Genomic DNA, 21089 nt, shown 5'->3' with positions numbered 1-21089 from the left:
TAACACTTTCCTCAGGTGAAAAAGTTATGGTTAATTGTTCTCCTTATTTCCCCCTTTTACTTACTGGTTCTTATCTTTTTGATCACTAGCTTTGGTCTTACTGCACGTATTTTTATTTCAAGCTTCCTAAATCCTTTTATGGAAAATGGCCAGAGGACAAGCCAAGCACTGAATCAATTTTTCCCAAACAGTAAGTTACAAAAGGTGCTCATCTTGAAGTCATGAATGCTAGGGAAGTGGAGAGCCTGCACGCTGGCTAAAAACAGCAAGGAAGCCTGGACTACAACTCTAAGTACAGAGTTCTGGAGTAGAAAAAGAGCTTGGATGTAATCAATTCCATCCTCTCACATAACGCAAGAAATGTTTTCTACAACTTCTGGACAGGAGGTTATCTCTACCTACCACCTCTGCCTGAACATTTCCAGTGACAGGGAACGTAGTACCTTGTAATGTTTCACTTTATGACTGCTCCCTATTGATATAATGTCCTTTCTTATACTGAGTGAAATCTGCTTCTCAGTCTACCAGTTAATCACAACTCTTCATTACAGAGACATATATTTCCTCTTCCAAAAGACATTCCTCCACTTATCTAAATGTATAAGTCTCATTTATTGATATTTATCAGTATCAGGCTATCTGCCAGGTACTCTAAATATGGACCTGCAACCCAGGAGGAAACAATATAACATGAACTGAGCAAGGCTCCAGATCTAAGCTAGGAATTCAGAGTCAAAATACTTAAGGTGGTTTGGGGGGCATAAGAATCCACAAGAATGAGATGGAAGCCAAATGCTGATATCATTTCTCTCCCTAAGGTCCTCTCCCATTCCAAGCATCTTTCAGTCATTTATGGATTCCACCTACTGAACCATTTCACTTGCCTATCCTATTTTCACCTCAAACTCAACATGCTCAAACCAGAATTCATTTCTCTTCAATCTTTCTCTCACCAAATTCCTTACTAGTTAAAGGAATGATCTAGATATAAAAACCCCTGGAATCATTTATTTTTATATCATGGAGTCCTTCTAAACACCAGTACTCACCTTTTTACAATTAAGAGCTACTTCCTTAAATATTCAATAAATGTTTACTGAGTATCTATGATGCACCAGGCACTTTCTTTGCACTTGAGATAAACTGATGAACAAAACAAAAAATAGCCACTTTCATGTCTTATATCCTAGTAGTTAGAAGGAAACAATAAACACAGTAAATCAGTAAGTATCATATATAAACAGTATTTTAGAAGGCAGTGTTAAAAAAAGAAAAAGAAAAGATAACGGCAGTTACATAAGTGTGGTCAGGGTTAGCCTCTTTGGGAAAAAGGTGACATGTGATCAAAAACATAGAAGTAGTGAGGGAGGAGGCCACGTAGATACATGAGGGACAGTCATAAAAATTCCCTACTACTAGCTCCTCCTGTTTCTTTGAAATGTCACAAAGCCATTCCCAAGGTCATCATACCTACTCCAAAACTCCTAGGTAGCCACCCTGCTCCATTTCCTCTTTGGTATAGCTAGACATTCTTTTTCCACATTAAAATTATTAAAACCATCCACCTGATCTTCAAGGCTCATAATTCTCTTGAGCCTACTCATAATGTAAACATCATGAATTTCCATTCCTCCCCTTAAATTCTTGAAATTCAGCAGGCTCCTTCTTCACTCACATCATCCTCCCCTATCCAGGAGTGTTTTCCCTCTGCCCGTCATCCTGTCTAAACCATCCCTGTCCTGCAAGGCATGAGATCAAGTCCTATCACCTCTATTAAGCAGCCCAAGAAGTTCTATTACTGAATCTGGATTCATCATTATTACCCCAGCATCATACTCCTTGAAAGCAAGTGCACCTCTTTTTCTGTATTTCCACTGTGTTGACCATTACTAAATATGTGCTTGTTTTAAATGAGCTATTTCTTCTTCAAGTCAAAGTTCTGCCATCTTAAAAACATATTTATTAGTTCTGATAAACTACTAAAATGGAATGATTAAAGAATGTTTATATTATACAAAAAAATGTATGGAGGGGGAAGAATAAGCCAAATGTTAATAACGGATAATGATAGCTTTTTTCTTTTCTCTGACTCAAATTTTCAGGTCTGTGTCTATGTTAATTTGAGAAGCATAAGAGTTTGCTATGAATATAAATAAAGCAACACAAATAGTGAATGATCAATTATCACTAGACTCACTGGAGAAATTAAAATTATCTATGTCAAAGACTGCAAGATCTGAGTAACCTGCAGTTTCAAAGAGGCGAACTGTAATAAAGACCAGGGAATCCCATAATAAAGACAAAGTGAAGCAAATTCTCATGGTTTAAAAAAAAAATCCTTCCTGACACAGTGACCATAACAAGGTATTTACTGTGTATGAAAGCAGCATGATGTAGAGGACAGTCCACACTCTGAAAAGCTCAAATACAGGCTCCACTCATTAACACCATGACCTCAGTTTCCTGGTCTGTAAAATGGAAACACAGAAGCTCTATTTACCAAAGTTCATCGATACAAACTAAGTTCCAATCTGAGCAAAATCCCAACAACTCTGCCTACTCAGGCAGATGGAATTAATGGTAATTAATACACAATCATTTGAGTCTCAGTGGTTGGATTACTGTTAGTCATTATCTATTCCTTCTGAAGGGATAAGTCATTATCTGTTCCTTCCTTCCTTCCTTTTACAAATGTATTTATGATTAAAATATGAATGACAAAATGTTAACATCTTCGAAAATTATTTAAGAGAACTGAAAAGAATCCTGGGTTAAAACCAATGTCATACAAATCTACAGTTATCTGCAGAGCACTGGTCACTGGACTTGGGGACAAATGGACTTAAAAAGACTCTTCTGGAAATTAACTGGTACACAGTAAGAAGTTTTTGTATTATTACACAGCTATCATCTAAGGTTAGTTATGCGAATTAAATGAGACAAGGCAGGTAGAATTCCCAGCACATTCTTAAAATATGTTCCTTTCAGATTGATAAGATGATGCAAGGCCCGCTAAACCTTTGAGAAATGTCAAAGCAACCTGTTTGTATATCATGTAAGTCATAATTTAATTTATAAATCATTCTTTATGATGTTTATTGCTCTCAGATTGCCAAACTGAGAAAGAAGGTTTCTAAAGGCCAGATCTATAAAACTGGACCCATAAAACCCATAAAACCAATCAGGCTTACTCCCCTAGCATTTGAGAAAGTTTCTAAGGCAAAAAGCCTACAAGTCAATCAATCCTAAGTTCACACCAGAAAAAGGTAACCGTAAGAAACCTACTTGCACTATCTGGACTGAAACTGTACAGCTATACCTGGATTTAATTCAGAGTAGCAGCAAATCTTAATATTTATGGAGACTGCTTGGATTTGATACTGAGAAAATTACATTAAGAAAGGCATTAAGTGTTACCCTAAGTATTGGAGTTAGGCTGGGTCAAGACAGACTATACATTTTTAGAAGATTCCAAGAGTTTTCTTGAGCCAGTTCTATGGGACAAGGCACGAAAATTTCTGAGAAACATGCCAGCATCTGCCCTCAGTTTCCAGAACCAGGAAGCAAAGATGTGATCCAATCACATGATATCAAACCACAGTCTATCTGTTCAGAGAAAGTTGCATTATACAATCCACAACCAAGAAGAACAGCAAAAGGCATGAGGTTTTTTGACATGTGCAGGGGATTCTGTGGTTTGAAAAGATATGTTCTCACATCAAAAGGGCAATCCATTGGATACTAGCATTTTCAAAACCCACTTCATTAGACATGAACATATGAACATATCTGATACAATACAGCACTACTGAGTTCAGGTAATTGTTCCAAATAGGCCTAGGAGTTTTCAGCTAAAGTCTTCACAGGAGCAGCCTTCCCCACAAGAAAATTGGTTTCCCTTTTGCTTATTTTTAACATATCAGTTCCCCATTTAATTTCAACAACAAAGCAGATCCTGGCGTTCCAGTGGTTAAAACTCTGCACTTCCACTGCAAGGGGCATGGGTTTGATCCCTGGTCAGGGAACTAAGATCCTGCAGGGCAAGTGGAAAAAAACAAAATAAAAATAAAACGTATTTACAACGTATCACCCATTAAAAAATGTTTTGTTTTTTTTTTAAAAAGAGTTCATCTAAAATTCTAAACCTAACCATCATGTACTACAAGGCCTACACCGCACTTCAATTAACCCAAAATTTCTTCCAAATTAATATGTCTACATTTCTCAATCAACAAACACTACACCAGGTCCTCTTTTTATTTTTTTTCCAGCAGTATAAAAAAGATACTGACATTCTCTTGAGGCCTTTATAACCTATAATTATTCCCCCTCTTTCCCACCTTCAGAATTCACTTTTCTTAAGCTCTGTGAAATTCAAGGTAACTTCACTTAGGAAAGTACTCCATTAACTCTGTTCCTCCCTGATCCAAGTCCTTCACATCTTAAAATGCCATATAGGACACAAGATCCAGGATCAGAAAAATCAAAATTCCTGTTCTGGTTCTTCCCTATCCTGAAAAATTCACCTAACCCATGTTTTTCCATCTGTAAAGTGAGTGACTTATGACTTTCAACATTCGAATGCCTAGCCCTAGTGGGCATCCTATTATATTATTCTCTCTTATCCCACTTATATTTCATTTCTGCTTCAGTCACATATTAGAGAATTTTTAGAATTGGAGAATAAATAATAGTGTTTAATATATCGAAACCCCACATTTTAGAATAAGGAAATTATAAATATAGAGTAACTTGCCAGGCAGACAATAAAAGCTTTTGCTTCCTGCCCTAGGGGAGTTGGGGGACACAGTTTACAAAGAGAGAGTTTAACACTAATCACATTCCCCACTTAGCCTCAATAAATTCCAGCTTCCCTTCAAAGTCAGTTTAAGTCCTGAAGTGTCCAGGAAGCCTCCCTCCCCCAGTCACTTCAGCCTAGACTACTCACTTCCCTCTTTGAATACTGATGCCTCTCTGCAGGGGTGATATTAAAAGTATTAACAACCAGCACCACAGTGGGATCAACCAATCAGAAAGGATGTCTGACCAATCAAAACACAGGTGGCCCAGTGGGAATTTCTGGCTGAACATCAGCCCTCCTATTAATAACAATACAAAACAGCAACCTCAAACTCTAATACCATTTTCTCATTCGATCTCCACAATCTCAAACTAGGCAAAGTAGGTATCATCCCCGTCTTCTGCATAACTAGAAGGTACATGACTTTTCTGATTATACACAGAATTCTCAATACTGTATAAACTGTACTTACATATAACAGTATAATCACTAAAGGAATACTCAAGTCAAATAGAATTCATTTAATCAACAAGTACTTAAATGGAACAGAATATAAAACATAGTGCTAGGTTCTAAGACCAAAAGGAAATTAAATGCATGACCCTTGCCCTCTGGGTACTTATAACATGTTCAAGAGAATATTTAAGGTGTAAGGTGGTAGAAACAGAAAACACAAAGTGTAAGTTCCATGCAGTTCAAGCAAATAGTTCACAAACTAAACCAGTATAGGAAGTCAGGACTAAAAACTTCTCACACTCCCAAAAGTCAGGAGTGGGTGGGAAAACACAAAATACTGGAATCGAGGGTTTGCAGTAGCAGGATGAGAGATCTCTAGCTGGATACAGAAATGGCCCTAATCATAAGCCTCAGGTACTGCTCTAAGCACTGAATACAAATGGGAAATCTTGGAAACCCCTTGTGGGGATGGTTGAAGGTTAGCTTGGCAGCAGCCTACAGAAAAGCCTAGGTGAAAAAAAGAAAAGCCTAGGTGAGAGAAACTCTGGAAAGCAAATGCATTTGAGGGATAATAGGCAGGACTAAACCTGACAGCTGCATGTGAAGAAAGGAAGATACATTCAAGAGGCATTAATGTAAAGAATAGTTGGGCTTGGGCATGTTTTCGAAGAAAAAGTTACAAAATGACAGGAAGCTAAAGCATTCTCACATGGGAAATCTATGTAAACATAATGGTACTAAACTGTGTACCAAGGACAAGGGACCAATCTCCCCATAGAAATCTATGTTGGACAGAGCAGAAGGTGGGCAGAAAAATATAAAACTGATACTCAGACAATAAGGAACAAATGCAGACTCTTAAAAATGAGGGTCAAATTATTAAAAAAAAAAAAAAAGGTGTGTATTTATTTGGCTGCACTGGGTCTTAGCTGCATCTTGTGGGATCTAGCTCCCTGACCAGGGATTAAACCCCAGGCCCCTGCATTGGGAGCTCGGAGTCCCAGCCACTGGACCACCAGGGAAGTCCCTCAATTTATAAATTTTAAAGAGCATTTGAGCATCTTCACAAGGTATGAAAGGATGAATGGAAACATCAACGTCACCTAGGAGAGCAGGCAGACCAGTTGAGACTTAAGGATAATAGCGCCTGGATCAGCTTTGTATTGAATGCATGCCAGAGTAGTCTGCAAGCTCCTCCAGGGCATGAACTGGGCAATGCTTTGTGTATATAGTAAGCTCAATTCTGTTATTTGAATACATGAACACTCTCTGTGCTAAGCTAAGTGGAAAAGAGAGAACTATGCTATTTGAGTTAATTAGTGGTGTGGAAATGTTACTTGATGCATAATTATACTGATTCTCCTACCTATCCACCTATCTATCTTGCCCCCCTTCTCAGGCAATGTCAAAAATCTGTTTCCTCAAAGGTAGGCCTAGCCTGAAGGGACTATAAGAATGTACTGGAAGGGAATTTCCTGGCAGTCCAGCGGTTAGGACTCCACGCTTCTACTGCAGGGGGAACTAAGATCCTGCATGCCATGCAGTGTGGCCAAAAAAAAAAAAAGTACTTGGAGTCTGAAAGAAGCCAAATTGGTTTTCTAATTTTGAGGACAAAAATCTAAAAATGAATATGGGCAATGCCAGACAGGTATATATATTAAAGTGTATAGGTTTTGGAACCCCTGAAACCTTTGCTGCAAATCTTAAATCCAGCTTTTAGCAATTGAGTACTTATCCTCTTCACACCTGTTTTCTCTTCTGTAAAATGGGGCAAACGCCACCAGCCCTCAGGGTTTAGTTGTGAGGATCAGATAATGTACTTTGGTCTACTTTATGCATCTGTATCATAATAAGCTCTTAATAGACAATAGCTATTAATAATAACTGGCACCCTAAGTCTTGAAATGTTTTTAAAACACTGTTCAATTAGAGAAATAAAAATGTATTCACTTTATTTTAGTTGCTTTCACTAAGGCTCTACATCTCAGTTTCTAGTAGTACAGTTTGAATGCTAACAAAGTTTTTCACTCCCCCTTCCATTGGGTTGGTGATGACCACATACCCCATCCTGATTTAATATTTTGGAAAACATAACACTGTCCCTCGAAACCAGCCTCACAGACGACCGATTCAAACTACTGTCACTCAAGAGATGGAACCTCTCTACCGATGTTCCTTCGAGAAAATAAAATCGTTTGATCAATTCAGAGTCATTTCCATTCAAACATTCCAAACCCCGCAGAGTGAGCAAACGTTCAAGTTTCTACTACCAAAACAATCCGCAGCCTTCTGGTGAGTGGATTTCACTTCAGCGTTCCCCAGACGCACGAAAGAAACATTCCACACATCTTAGTGCCTCCTTGTCCTCACACAAAGCTTCGCAGCAGCTCCTCTTCCAAAGCCACCCCCGGCTGGAGAAGCAGCCCCACTCGGCCGGGTCAAGCCGATGTCAAAGGCCAGGCAGGCCTCGCTGACCCCAAGGGTCTCTGCCACACACATCCCCTCCCATTGCTGGGGGAGGCCTGGAGGCTCAGAGCGCACACCCCGCCCTGGAAGCTTCCTCCGACCCCCTAACCCCGCCAGGGCCCCCGAAGCCTGGAGGACCAACTCGATCAGGGTGCGGTGCCTGGGACAACGCCACGCAGCGCCTCGCGGGAACCGGGGAGCAGCCCCAGCTCTGCCGGTCTCGGCCAGTCTCACACCCTCCGCCCCTCGGCCCGCGCCCACTCGCTCCCCAGAGGGCAGCCCAGGACCCCGGACCGCTTCGCCCGACGCCACCTCCCCGTGAAGAGCCAGCAGCCGCGGCGGCTGCGGGCTGCCGGGCACGTTCACCCGCGCTCAGACCCACGACTATGCCCCGCCTCCGCTGTCCGCCCGCGACTCGCGAGGCGGCGGCCAGACCAGGAAAGCCCGGCCCGGGTGCCGCCACCTGCGCCCCCGGCCCCGCGCCATGTTTGAGAAAGAGAAGAAGTGAGCCAGAGGCCGGGCCCGGCCCGCGCACCCCGAAGCTTCCCGCCAGCCCTGCCGCGCCACTACTCACCCGTTACCTCCGAGACCAGCGTGGCCGCCGCCGCCAGCATGAGGAGGAGCAGCCGGGGACGCGGAGTAGCGGCCACTGCCTCCATGGTCCCGCCGCCACTGCCTGTGGCCCGGCCCGGCCCGGCCGCCGCCTTGCCTCAACAAGCCTCGCCTCGCCCCACCTCCCCTGCCGCGGCGGCGGCCTCGCTTCGGCCCTTTGTAACTGCTCGGGGGCTGCCAGTCCATTGGCTGCAGGGCTCCCGCCGGCCCCGCCTCCGCGCAGTCTGCGAACTGCAGAGCCGGACCCAAGCCGAAACCCCGCCCACGTGCCCGCTGGGAAGCCAATCCGGAGCCGCAGGCGCCGGGCTGCTGGCCACGCCCCCAGACTCCCCCGGGGTCGAAGAGACAGACCCCTGCCCCAGTCCGAGCCGCTGGGAGCTAGAAGGCCGGGTGGGGGCAGGGACTAGCGAGCCTGGCACAGCCTTACCTCCAGCCACAGAGGGCGAGGGCTAGACGATGGGTGTGTCTGGGTGTGAGTCGGTTTCGGAAAAAGGCTGTGGCAGCTCGAAGCTCTATTCTTCTAGCCTTTTTTCTTCTCATTTAAGATCTGGTACTGAGCCTGACCCCGATTCACAGTCCTGCACCGTCAATCCCCCACACATTCACCCAGATCCTTAGTATCGTCGGGCAGGCTTCAACTTCCCCTTTCCAGATCCACGCCTCAACTTTCAACACCATCCCCCCACCCCAAGATCCTACCTCAGTGCTTTTCAGATACGACCCAATCTCCTGTTTCCTCCCACTGTCATTGTCCACCCCAAACCTAGATTACCCTCACCCCGCAAAAAAAAAAAAAAAAAAAAAATCTAAAGAAAGTCTCCAAATCCTGGCCTCAGATCCGCCTCAGACACAGATCCCGAGCTCAGACACACCCCCGAATTGACTCCCCCCTCTCTCCGGAACTCAGAACTGAGCCAGACAGGACTCCAAACCACACTCCTTTCCCCGTCTCCCTTCCTGATCCAGGTGAGAAAGGGAAGGTTCCCACCCCCATCCCCCAAGGAGAGGGATTCCCCCTTCTTAGCAGGCAGCACCCCGGGAGCGGAGGAGGAGCAGTCATTACTTTGAGCTGCCTCTGACACGCCTGCACAATAATTCTGAGGTGTCACTAGAAACCTAAATAAACTCAGCTACGTTTTCATTCTGAATTCCTAATTTACTGTGAGACGCTCCACCCACCTTTCCTCTGGGACGCCAAAATGAGCTCCAGATTTGTAATTCTTCCTGTCAGACTAGTCCTCTCTTCAGACACAAACACAGCCGAGGAGGCTGTTACATAGAACAGAGAACATTTTTCCACAGAACCTTTCAGGGAGAAAATTTTATTTTCTGTGTGATTCGAACTTGAAATTAAATAAAGCCTTGGTAGCAGGAATCAGAACCAGCCTCTACTATCGATTTGTAAATTGGTTTAGGGCTACGGGGGTGAGCATTTTACAAGCCTGTGAAGACCTCCCTCCTGAGCAGTAAAGGGGCAGGGCGCGGGTGTTGGAACTGAGATCTGAGATGGGCACTATTCCCCTTCTGGCTTGAACACCTTTTTGAGCAAGCCAGTTAACCTTTCTGAGCCTCCATTTCGTCATCTATAAAATGGAAATAATATCTATCTCCCAAGTTTTAGTGAGAGACTATGTTAAGACTTGGGGGCTCCCATTCTTCCCTCTGAAATTCTGCTGATACACTTTCTCTCTGGACCCCTCACCTGCTCCTCTCCTCTGGGCCAATAAGGAGCTGGTATACATACAAATATACATACACCAGACCACCTAACCAGGGATGTAGCTACTGCTGGAACCAAGGTCACAGCCTGCTCTCTGGCGCTGCCTGAGATCACCAGCAAGAAGCTTTGTTCTTAGCTCCCTGCAGCAGGCAGGAGAAGCCCAGAGAGCCTGTTCTGCCAGGGTCCAGCCCCAATCTGCTTTCTCAGTTCTGGTTTCTTCAGTGGAGACTTGGTGAGTCAATCAGGACTTTGTGACACCTGCAGTCTCGAGACTTCTTTGTTTGCTGCTCTACTCTCAATATCTTACTTAAGATAAACACTCAAGAGATACTTACTGTGTGAATGAATGAATGATTTATCTCAGACAAGCGATTGTTCTTCTCTCATCATTGTTTTTCATCTCTAAAATGGAAATATAAGAATACCTTCCCCATTTATAAATAAAAGGGATCAAATCACATGTCTTAGGCCCCTTAAATGACGTAATGTGTCTGAACAGTGTCTGGAACATAGTAAATATTTAGTAATGTCATTTCCTTTGCCCATCCTATTCCAGTTCTGTGTGATTCTAATCAGCGTTCACGTTCATAGTAATCCACGCTTTTGCCTTACAGAGCCTCAGTTAATCATTGTTGGGATATCTTCTGTGACGCACTTCCAGGTCCTTCACATTTTCCATGGAATTGAGTGTGTTTTTTAGGAAACTGAGGAACAGGAAGGAGAAACAGACTATTTTTAAATTTTGTTTTCGTGATATGTGTAGGAAATTTCCATGAGCCATAGATCCATAAATAAACTACATTAGAATGGAATGATAAATTATAAGTTTATAACCATGGTTCTCAAATTTAAAATGCCCCTCCAAATTACCAGGGGAGCTTTTTAAAATGCAGATTCCTGGTTTCAGTTCTGCTCCAGTTCATCTGAAGGAGGTCCAGAAGAGTCTGCATTTGTAATAAACACCCCCAGGAGATTAAGCTGCTGGTGTCACCAGGTCATGCTTTAAAAGACACTTAGTTTAGGAAATGTGACCTTAAAATTTAATTTGAAAAATGCATGTGCTTATTTCACCTTTTGAAATAGGGTGGGCAATGGAAAGAAGGCTCTGCTGAAACTCTGGCTCTGGCATTTCCTAGATGTAGGATCTGTGCATTCTACCCGATCTCTCTGAGATTTTACATCACCCTGGTGTAAAATGAGATAATGACACTGACTCATATATTTGCTATAAGGTCTAAATGTGTTCTTGCACATGAAGAATCTATGATGTGACTTCCCTTCACAGTTTCTATCGGCCCTGAAAAAGAAATACAGTTTGTTCCCTCCAACGTTGTGCTTTAAAGGGGAAGAAAGTGAGGACCAGTCCTCCACTGAGTCATCTTCAGAGCTAAGACTTGGAGATTCTCACTCTAGTCCCTACACAATACTGTCTCTCCATCTTTATGCAGAGTACATTGCTTGCTTTGCTTTTCATCATTCTTCATGTAAGACGTTTTCTCTCAAGTAGAGAGCAGAGACTGCTAGTTGCCTAATCTACATCCATTCCCACATTCACTTTATAACAGAATCCTCATTTCCTTTGGCAAAGCAGTTCACCTAACTAAAAATTTCCCAGGCTTGGCACCTAGATATGGTCATGTGACAGATTTCTGGCCAAAGAAATATAATCAGAAGTCTACCAAGTAGAGCTTCTGGGAAAGATGTTGTTTTCCTCATAAAGAAGAGACAGACATACCACATTCTCACCCTCTTTCTGCCTGGAACACAGTTGCAATGCCTAGAAGTGCAGCAGCCATCTTGTGAATATCAGGATGATGGCCATGACTAGAAATAATGAAGAGGAAAATAAAAGACAGTCTGGGTCCTTGATAAATTCCTTAAGCAACTGTACCAACTCTGAAATGAGAAAAATAAACATCTTTTTTAAAACTCTAGAACACTTCAGTTCTAGTCCTATGCTATCTATTGCTATATATTTTCTTTCTATCTTAATTTTTAACTCACAAGACATTATCGATTTATACCATTATTGAAAGTGAAAGTCACTTAGTCGTGTCCAAATCTTTGCCACTCCAAAGACTATACAGTCCATGGAATTCTCCAGGCCAGAATACTGGTGTGGGTAGCCTTTCCCTTCTCCAGGGGATCTTCCCACCCCAGGGATTGAACCCAGGTGTCCTGCATTGCAGGCAAATTCTTCCCCAGCTAAGCCACAAGGGAAGCCCATACCATTCATTATTATCTATTGCTAACTCTTGGTGCTCTGAACTAAATGACAAATCACCTCAAAACTTAGAGGCTTAGCATAGTAGTCATGTATTATTTCTCACCAGTGGGTAGAAAAAGGCAGTGGGTAGGCTGGGCAGTGATTCTGATGTAGGCCAATTTAAGCAGATCTCAGCTGAGCTCACATATGAATCGCTGTCAGGTGGCAAATCAACTTGATGCCGAAAAGATCTATAATAATCTCAATCACTTTTCTATGTGGTTTTTAATCCTAACAGGCTAGCCTAAGCTTGTTAACATGACAGTTTAGGGGTCCAAAATAGCTTTTAAATGGAAGTTTACAACTAGCACAACATAATTTCTGCCTCGTCCCATTGGTTTGGTCATGAATTAGGCCAAACCCAAATTCAAAGGGTGGAAAAATAGATTCCATCTCTTGACATAAGGGGATGCAAAACCAGATTGCAAAGGGGCGTGGAGACCAAGAGAGGAATAGGTGTGGCCATTTTAAAAACATTTTTACCACCTTTTCTGAACTTCATTTCTTTTTACCGCTAGATTTTTCCATCTCAGGTCACCTTCATTCTGCCTGAAGCACATCTTTTTGAATTCCCTTTAGTGAGAGTTGAGTAGCGGCAAACAATTTTGGTTTTCTTTTGCTGAAATGTCTATATTTAATCTTTATTGTGGAACAGTGTTTTCACTGGATGTACAATTCTAGGGTGATAATTGTTTTCTCTCAACAATTGAAGACATCATCCCACTGTCTCTGGCTTCCATTGCTGTTTTTATGAAATCAGATATTAGTTGATTTCTCCTTTGTAGGTAAGCTATCTTTTCTCTCTGCATTTTAAATAGACTTTATATTTTAGAAATAAAATATTTATAATAAATAAATAAAAATTATAAATAATTTGTTGACTCGTTGAAAAAATGTCTTTCCTCATAAAACTACACTGGTAATTTTGTCAAAAATAACTTGATTGTAGTTTATTTCTGGACCTTCTTTTCTTTTACAGGGGTTTATTTGTCTATCTTAGTGCCAATATCACTAGTAGGTCTTAAAATCTTGTACCATTAGCTCTCCAACTTTGTTCTTCTTCAATGTTGTTTTGCCCATTCTAAGACCTACAGAGTTCCAAGTAAATTTTAATAATAGCTTGTCAATATCTACACAAAACCCTGCTAGAATTTTTACTGGAGTTGCCTTGAGTCTATAAATCAATTTTAGGAGAATGTACATCTTTATAATATTGATTATTCTAATTTGTGATCATGGTATATTTCTCTATTCAAAGTCTTTCATTTCTCTCAACACCTTTTTTTATTTCCCAACAATGTTTTGTAGTTTTTTATTGGTAGGAGCCTTTTGTAACATTTATTAAATTTATTTCTAGGTAAGTTTTTACATTATTGTAAGTAGAGTTAATTTTTCTTTTTTTTTTTTTTGCTGTGCCACACAACTTGAAGGATTTTCTTTCCCTGACCAGGGATTGAACCTGGGCCCTCAGCAGTGAAAGCACCAAGATCTAACCCCTGGACCACAAGGGAATTTACTGGAATTAATTACTAAATTTCATTTTCTAATTGTTATTTCCATTAAGTTTTCATTTTCATTTTCTTTTTCATTTGTAGAAGTTCTATTTGGACCTTGTCTAAATCTGCTTGATCTTTCCTTATAGTTCCTCATTTCCAACATGTTTTTCAAGTTGATCTTTTCTCAAAAAACAATATAGCAATCGTAGTTATTTCAGAGTTTTGTTTGTGTATGATATTTCCAGTATTTGAATTCTTGTGGGTTTATTTCTGCAGTCTGGTTTTTTCTCATTTATAGCGCCTCTGTGTGAAGATCGTTTCTTTTTATTGAAAGCTGTGTACTTCCCTGAGATTTTATTTGTGGAAATTCTTTAAGGTCTGAGATAAAGGTAGGTTCCTCTATCAAAGACTGGCACTAGTTCTTGCCACCTACACCACTACCAGTCTCGGATTAACCTAACAAAGTATTGGCTCGAGTGTTGGGGGTGGAGGGTGGTTTGTTGTTTACTATTTAGAATACATAGGTAGTATGAAATTGGGCCTCAAGCTACATGAGGGACAGATTGTGGTCCCAGATGCTCAGTAATGACATTAATTTTCCTTTTTTGCTCAGGACCTAGGGTCTTGCAACTCCCTGATGGTTAAGGTGGTTAATAACTATTTCCAGTTTATACAATCTTGAAGTGTAGGCATTTGGGGGTCTCACCTTTATGGGCGAAGTGTCCAGGTGCCTTGGATGGCCCTGGTCTCTGTACTTCATGATTCTCTGTCCTCTGTGAAGCCCAACAACAGAAGCTCAAGTCCACCTGGTTCAACCAATGCCCTCAGAGCCACAGCCAGCGTGGTCCTTCTTTCACTTAGAACTCACTTAGCGTTTTGGCCTGAACCTCTTATTTTCTTGCCAACTCAGAAATGCACTTAGGAAGATATATTTTCTCTGCATTTGAAATTTTTTCCTTAGGAGGGTCAATCCACTAGTTATCAGGAATGAAATTCCTACTGCCTAACATCCTACAGAGGAGAAGGCAATGGCACCCCACTCCAGTACTCTTGCCTGGAAAATTCCATGGACGGAGGAGCCTGGTGGGCTGCAGTCCACTGGGTCGTGAAGAGTCGGACACAACTGAGCGACTTCACTTTCACTTTTCACTTTCATGCATTGGAGAAGGAAATGGCAACCCACTCCAGTGTTCTTGCCTGGAGAATCCCAGGGACGGGGGAGCCTGCTGGGCTGCTGTCTGTGGGGTCGCACAGAGTCGGACATGACTGAAGCGACTTAGCAGCAGCAACATCCTACAAATACCTTAAAAATCACTATGCAGTTATCTCTTATCTGTTAGAACAAAATACAGTCGTAACTGTTATAGATCTCACAGGGTTTCAAACAAAAGTTGTTTTGCAATACAGAACGTGAACAACCAGCTTCTGGCAGCCTCTCTACCGCTTCTCAAACATTCAAAATATGTTCACAGGCTGTCTCTCCACTCGCCTCTGTCAAGCTGGTTCCCCCAAATGCTTGGGTTACTTTAAAGAAAATGTTTTGTTTTCTGTTTTGTATTGTTTTGTTTCCTATTGGACCTTCATTATGAAAGTCTTATTTTAAACACACTACTGACAAAGAATTGCCCCATGGAAACTTTCTCTGCTTTGAAAATTTTATTTTTTTTTATTTAGATTAATTCAATAAATGCCCCACAGATACTGAAAAACAGAAGTAGACTCTCTTTTACTCATGTGAATTTGTGAGTGTGTATGTGTGTGTATATTTAATCCTGGTAGTTAACCTTTGCTTATTTTTGACTGTTTGATCTCTCTTCTTCTGCTTTCCCTCTTTCCCCAGAGACACATCTTCTGGTCTTGACCAGGTTCCTTACCTCATCAGAGAAGCAAACATTAATGCCAGTTTCCTGGCCCTTGTGGGTTAGGGCTGAGGGCTTGCAGGCTGGCGCTGTCTTCCACCTGGCCATGAGAAGCTGTCCCAAGCTGCACACTGTGACTCCCTTTGCACCCATCCTGACCTCAGACAGCTGGACGTTAAGCAGTCCTCTGGCTTCCCTCTCTACAACTCAGTCTCCAGCCAACTGATAACTAGGTTCTGCCTCGTTCCAAGGCTAGGCCACTGCACTGATGCCCTGTATTGCCCACATCCTCCGTTTGGCCCAAACTCCTTTTTATCACCCCCCTTTTAAGACTGGAATATCTGGCCAAAACCAAGCTCAGTGGATGAATGTTTGCTCCATGCAGATGAACGTTCTAATGTGGTTGCCTATGCTTTATAGGTACATGATGCTGCTCTCTCTTTGTCCTAGAAACATCTCGCTCCTTACAGCATCTCTGGAACTGACTGCCCATGGTCATGTTCTTTCCTTGGTTGCTGCGTGCCCCCACTAGACTCAGTGCCTCACAAAGGTCACAGAATCTTCCTCTGCGTTGGTCTGCCCTATCCAGTTGAATTATCTCAGCGAGAGCCTAGCTTTTCCCCCTGATCAGCCAGGAAGATTCCCTGTGGCCAAGACAAATTGAAGATTTTCAATAGGCTCCCACGGCCCTTTCCCCTTGGATCAAATTTCCCTTTAATCACAACACAACCCCTTCCCCTTGGATCAAATTTCCCTTTAATCACATGTTCTTAAAAAGTATTGTGCAAAGAGAAAAAAGCCAGAAGACATGGAACACATGCCCATGTGGCCTTTTAGTAGGAGATCTGCACAAGTTAATTTTCTGCACACACACACATGCAAATTCACTTGCATATTTAGAACTATATGTAAAAAAATAGCACCCACATTCAATGAGATAATTAAACAGAAACACAGAAGTGCTGAGAAGAGCTTAATACAACTCTATTTGGCAGAACAAGCAGTCAAGAAACAAGCAAGTATAACTTCCAAGGCCAAGTATGCACTAATGCTCTATCTGTCTGTCTGTCTGTCTCTCTCTCTCTCACAGACACACGCAGGTTCACAAGCACAAAATGCAGAGTACTTTCTTCTGTTTTCCAGTATCAAAAAGACATTTACAAAATTGATCATAAATTAAGAAACCTCAACAAATTCCTTCAAAGCAGAAACAGTAGAGGATAAATCCTTGTGTCTCTGGTGTGTTTAAAGTTGGGCATTTGTAACAAAAGTTCAAGTGAAAACAAAACAAAATATTCAAAACACATACAAAAATTTCCTGAGTAACCCAAGTATTTGGAGACATCAGCTTGAAAGCGGGAGGAGAGACAGCCCGTGAACACATTCTCACAGTTGGAAAAGGGGAGATAATGGCAGAAGCTGAATTTCTCTTGGACTGTATTGCCAATAGCTTTTATTTGAATTCTCTTCAATACTGATAACAATGAAAACCATTTTAGTGCCAGAAAAAACTGACAGTTACTTTAAGCTTATGCAATGGGTGGGGAGGTGGGGAGTAAGAAGGTTGGGGGCAGAGTGGACAGTGAACATTCTAGAGGATCAGGTCTCTGGACAGGTCAGGATCCAAGTTAGCACTTATAGGCAAGCAGGTGCCCCACAGTCTCTAAGGCAGCCTCCACCCACCCAAGTCAGCAAACACCAGCCTTCCTTACATAACTTCTTCCTACCTACAGGGGAAGGGCAAAGGATCTCATTCATCTAATTATAGTGTCTTGGCCACAAACAACCTCTAAAAATTCTCTGGGCCCAACAGAGATGCTGACTGTCTCCTGATGGTGTTTTGCAAAGGAAATGGGTGAACATAGAGAGCCATTAAGTTACCTAAACTGGAAAAACTAGAATGAAGAAAGGGGATCCTTAGCCAGTTTGAAATTCCCTGCCCTTTAGTTTGGATGTCCTGTATTTCCAATTCCATCTGCATATTTCACTTTTTAAGCCAAACCAACAGGATCCAGGTAGCCATGATGGTCCCAATTAGGTTGAAATTTCTCAGAGGTCCTGAACCTTCCCCTTGTGTCTCTTAGCATTCCCCTGAGTGCCAAATGGCATGTTAAAGACATAATCGCACCCCTATCCAGATGGCAGGAGCTTAGATTTGATCTCATTAAACAAGAGTAGGTTGTTCTGTTCCGAGCTCTTCGGCAGGAGACTTGACATATGGCCTGGTCCCTGTCATTCAGTAGCTGTGTGACCCTTCTCTGGACCTGTTTCCATATTTGGAGAAAGAGTTAAAGCTGCTTTCTAAAATCTTGATCCCCTATATCTGTGCCCAGCAAGGAGGAACATTGCTTCCTGAACCCTCATGGTGGTTGAGATTCTGAGGGTTATGAAAAAGAAACCAAATTCGAAGCCATTAAGCACAAAAAGAAAAAAATTGGCTGTCATAGCTGAAAAGGATAAGGGCAGATGATGTCATTAGTTCTCAAGCTCTCTTTCTCCATCTCTCATCTCTGCCTTTTCTCTGCCTAGTCCTCATTCTCTCTTTCAGACATACTCTTGCATGTGTTGGGGTAGAGGGGTGGCTACCTGACACCTGAAAGTCATTCTGAAACAAAGTCTCAGGGATAGACTCTGGCTGGCCCACCTGGGATCAGGTGCCCATCGTTTGAGTCATTTGGGTCAGGGTTTCTCAATAGAGAAGCTGTTGAATAGGCCAATTCTTTGCTCTGAAGCACTATCCAGGGCATTTCTAGTATTCAGGGTCCCTGGTCACTAAATGCCAAAGTGATTCCAAGACAACAATCAACTGTACCCCTCCACTTCCAAGGCCAGGGCTGTGGGGTGCAGTACTGCCTTAGGTGGAGAACCACTGCCTTGTACCAATTGCTGAAGCCAAGGACTCGGGGCATGGTGATGGGAGCCCTTCCCACCTGCCCTTTCCTGTGGTAGAGATCAGGATGGATGGGCCACTGGGTTTGGCAACCCTTCCAGACCCATCACAAAGCACCAGTGGATGGGAAGGAGTCACTTCCCAAAGGAATTATCACCAGGTTCCTATTACCAGAAGGATGCTATGCAGACAAAGACCCATTGCTGTTGATTGCAGACCTCTGCCCCCATCTTTCAGGGAAACATGAGTGCTACCAAAGGGAAGAATTATCAACCCCCTTTTGCCAAGCCAGGCCTCCACCACTCCACATCCTAAAATCTCAGGACTCCAGCTCAAAACCAATCCCCCTTCACCTGTCATGGGGGCCTTCCTGGTCCCTTGAGTTTTTGACTCCTCCATATGCTCTCTGGAGTTTGGCCCCAAGAGGTCAAGGCTCCTTACTTCCCCAGTCAGCACCAACAGTCAGCTGGACGGAACACGCTGGACTGAGGGAAAGCCAGGACGGAGCTTCCATGGACTCATCACACCCGAGCAAGTGCCATTTCCCTTGGGTGAGCCTATCAGAACCAGGCCCTGTGGTGTTCCCAGGGCCCTGGCCACCTTCAGACTGCTAAGAAAGAGGAAAGGAGGAGCCCCAATATCTTCATGGCTCCACAGCTGGGCTGAGGGATGATGGATGTGGTTGCAGGAGCCAGACTCTGGGAAGCATCTCACATGAATCAAAAGCAAAGGCTAGGACACATTTTTAGAAGAGATTTCAGAGAACATTGCTCAGATCAGGGCAGACCATGCCAGGATCACTAGCTCTTCCTCTCCCTACCCCAAGGCTTCACCCTAGAGGACAGTTCTTGACTCCTCCTTCAGACTCCAGAATATAACTCAAACTTCTTCCTCATTTCCGGTTAGATAGTTGAGACAGTGTAGTACTTTCCAAAGAAATTTAACTGTGAAGCTAAATGAAATGAAAGAAGAAAATGCCATATATCTGCCAAGCTTATAGAAATCTATGTCTCTCAGCTTCTGGAAGGTTCTGCTCCACACTCTATTTGAGTTCCTTTTATGCATGACTCCATAGTATTTCTGAGGTGGATTTCTTCCCTCCAACTAAAGCAAGTGTGGGGTCAGGCCTCCTGGATGATTCTCATGGGGCAGGTTGAGTGGAGGAAGGGCAGCTACCCTGGAGGGGTGAGACTTCAGCATAAAATCTTTCCACTCAACTGTGCTTTCCTTTTTCAAACACAGGCAGGTCGCCTTCTCTGAGTCTAGCTCTTTTTTCCTTCTAGGAGCCCATAGTATAGTGAGGACTATACACAGTTAATAGCTATCACAGTGTCATACTCCACTAGAGGTGACCACCTCCTAGTCCCCTCATCATAATGTTTCATCACAAGAAACAATGGTCTGATTTCCCCTCAAACACAAAAAAACCATTTACGTTTTTGTTGAAAAATGTTAAATGGTACCAGAAAGATTATAGTGAATGCCTCCTTCCTTCTGAGAGGCCCTCTATCCATTCTAACCTATGTCCAGTTAGTCTCCATCCACGTCTCCTGCTTACCCAGATCTCTATCCCAAAAGCCTTGCAAATCTGGCAGGCGAATGTGGACCGGTCTTGGCAGGCTGCCAGAGGTTGCAGGAGGGACAGTCTGCTCCTTCTGTGTCACCACAATGCTACAATACAAGTGTGGTGGTGGACCCTTGTCTGTAAGCGGAAGAGGAATCTTACCACTGCTCTCTCTGTCCATCAATGCTCCCCTCCCCCCACCCCACCCCCTGCCGGGGTCTATCCCACATCTTTTCACTTTGACTCAATTTATAGCTCTTCCTGGACAACCTCAAATGCTCTCCCACCTGCCACCTACCCCTGGCATGGATGTGCAGCTGCCTCCCAAAGCCCTGTTTCCCCAGGAAGTCAGCCTTCTAAGTGCACAGGTTCTTCTAGTATGTAAACTACTCCTTAGGGTAACCTAGAGTTTGAGATGGACCTGTGGTTGCCAACAAAGCTCTCTTTAGGGCAGCAAAACCATGACTTTTATAAGTAGGTTATTGATGATGTAACTTGGAAATTACCCTGTGTCTTATTTGTTTTCTCTTGGTCTCTCCTCCCTACCCACCAAATTTTGGCCTGGGATGGGGGTAGGGTGGACAGTGAATAGCCCTTTTGTGTTTCAGACCAGATTGGGCATCTCCAAAGTATTTATTTTTGAAATTTCCAGGCCCATCAAAGGGTTTGGTTGGATTCCCTAAGGGACAGAACCTTGGATTAACTGGGACATGTGTCCCCCCACTCTGTGGCCAAGGAGTGGTACGTTCTAATTGGTCAAGGCCTAGGATTACTGCTCATCCCTGACCCAATCATAGTGGCAACTGCCTGGGATTACGGTAATTGTTAAGGTCAGTCATGGACACTCAAATGCCTAGAGCCCATCCAAACCACAAAGTAATCCCACTGTGGACTTTCACAAGATAGTATTTACCACTTGCTCCTGGGAACACACACTCATATTTTGTAATTCTAGCTTC

The 21089-nt window shown here is 43.0% G+C and overlaps 1 protein-coding gene across 1 annotated transcript in view; it reads right to left on the bottom strand.

Moving 5' to 3' along the window:
• TGFBR1 (transforming growth factor beta receptor 1) overlaps positions 1-8382 on the bottom strand; it is a 66008-nt gene extending 57626 nt beyond the window's left edge. The window contains exon 1 of the mRNA XM_052644452.1: positions 8298-8382. Coding sequence (XP_052500412.1) covers positions 8298-8382 — 85 coding nt within the window. The remainder of the gene's footprint in view (positions 1-8297) is intronic.
• Between the last annotated feature and the right edge of the window lie 12707 nt (positions 8383-21089).

This window comes from Budorcas taxicolor, chromosome 8 (assembly GCF_023091745.1).
Source record: "Budorcas taxicolor isolate Tak-1 chromosome 8, Takin1.1, whole genome shotgun sequence".
In the NCBI taxonomy this organism is placed as follows: Eukaryota; Metazoa; Chordata; class Mammalia; order Artiodactyla; family Bovidae; genus Budorcas; species Budorcas taxicolor.
Note: the sequence above shows the minus strand (reverse complement) of the source record. Positions and strands in the feature narration are given on the sequence as shown.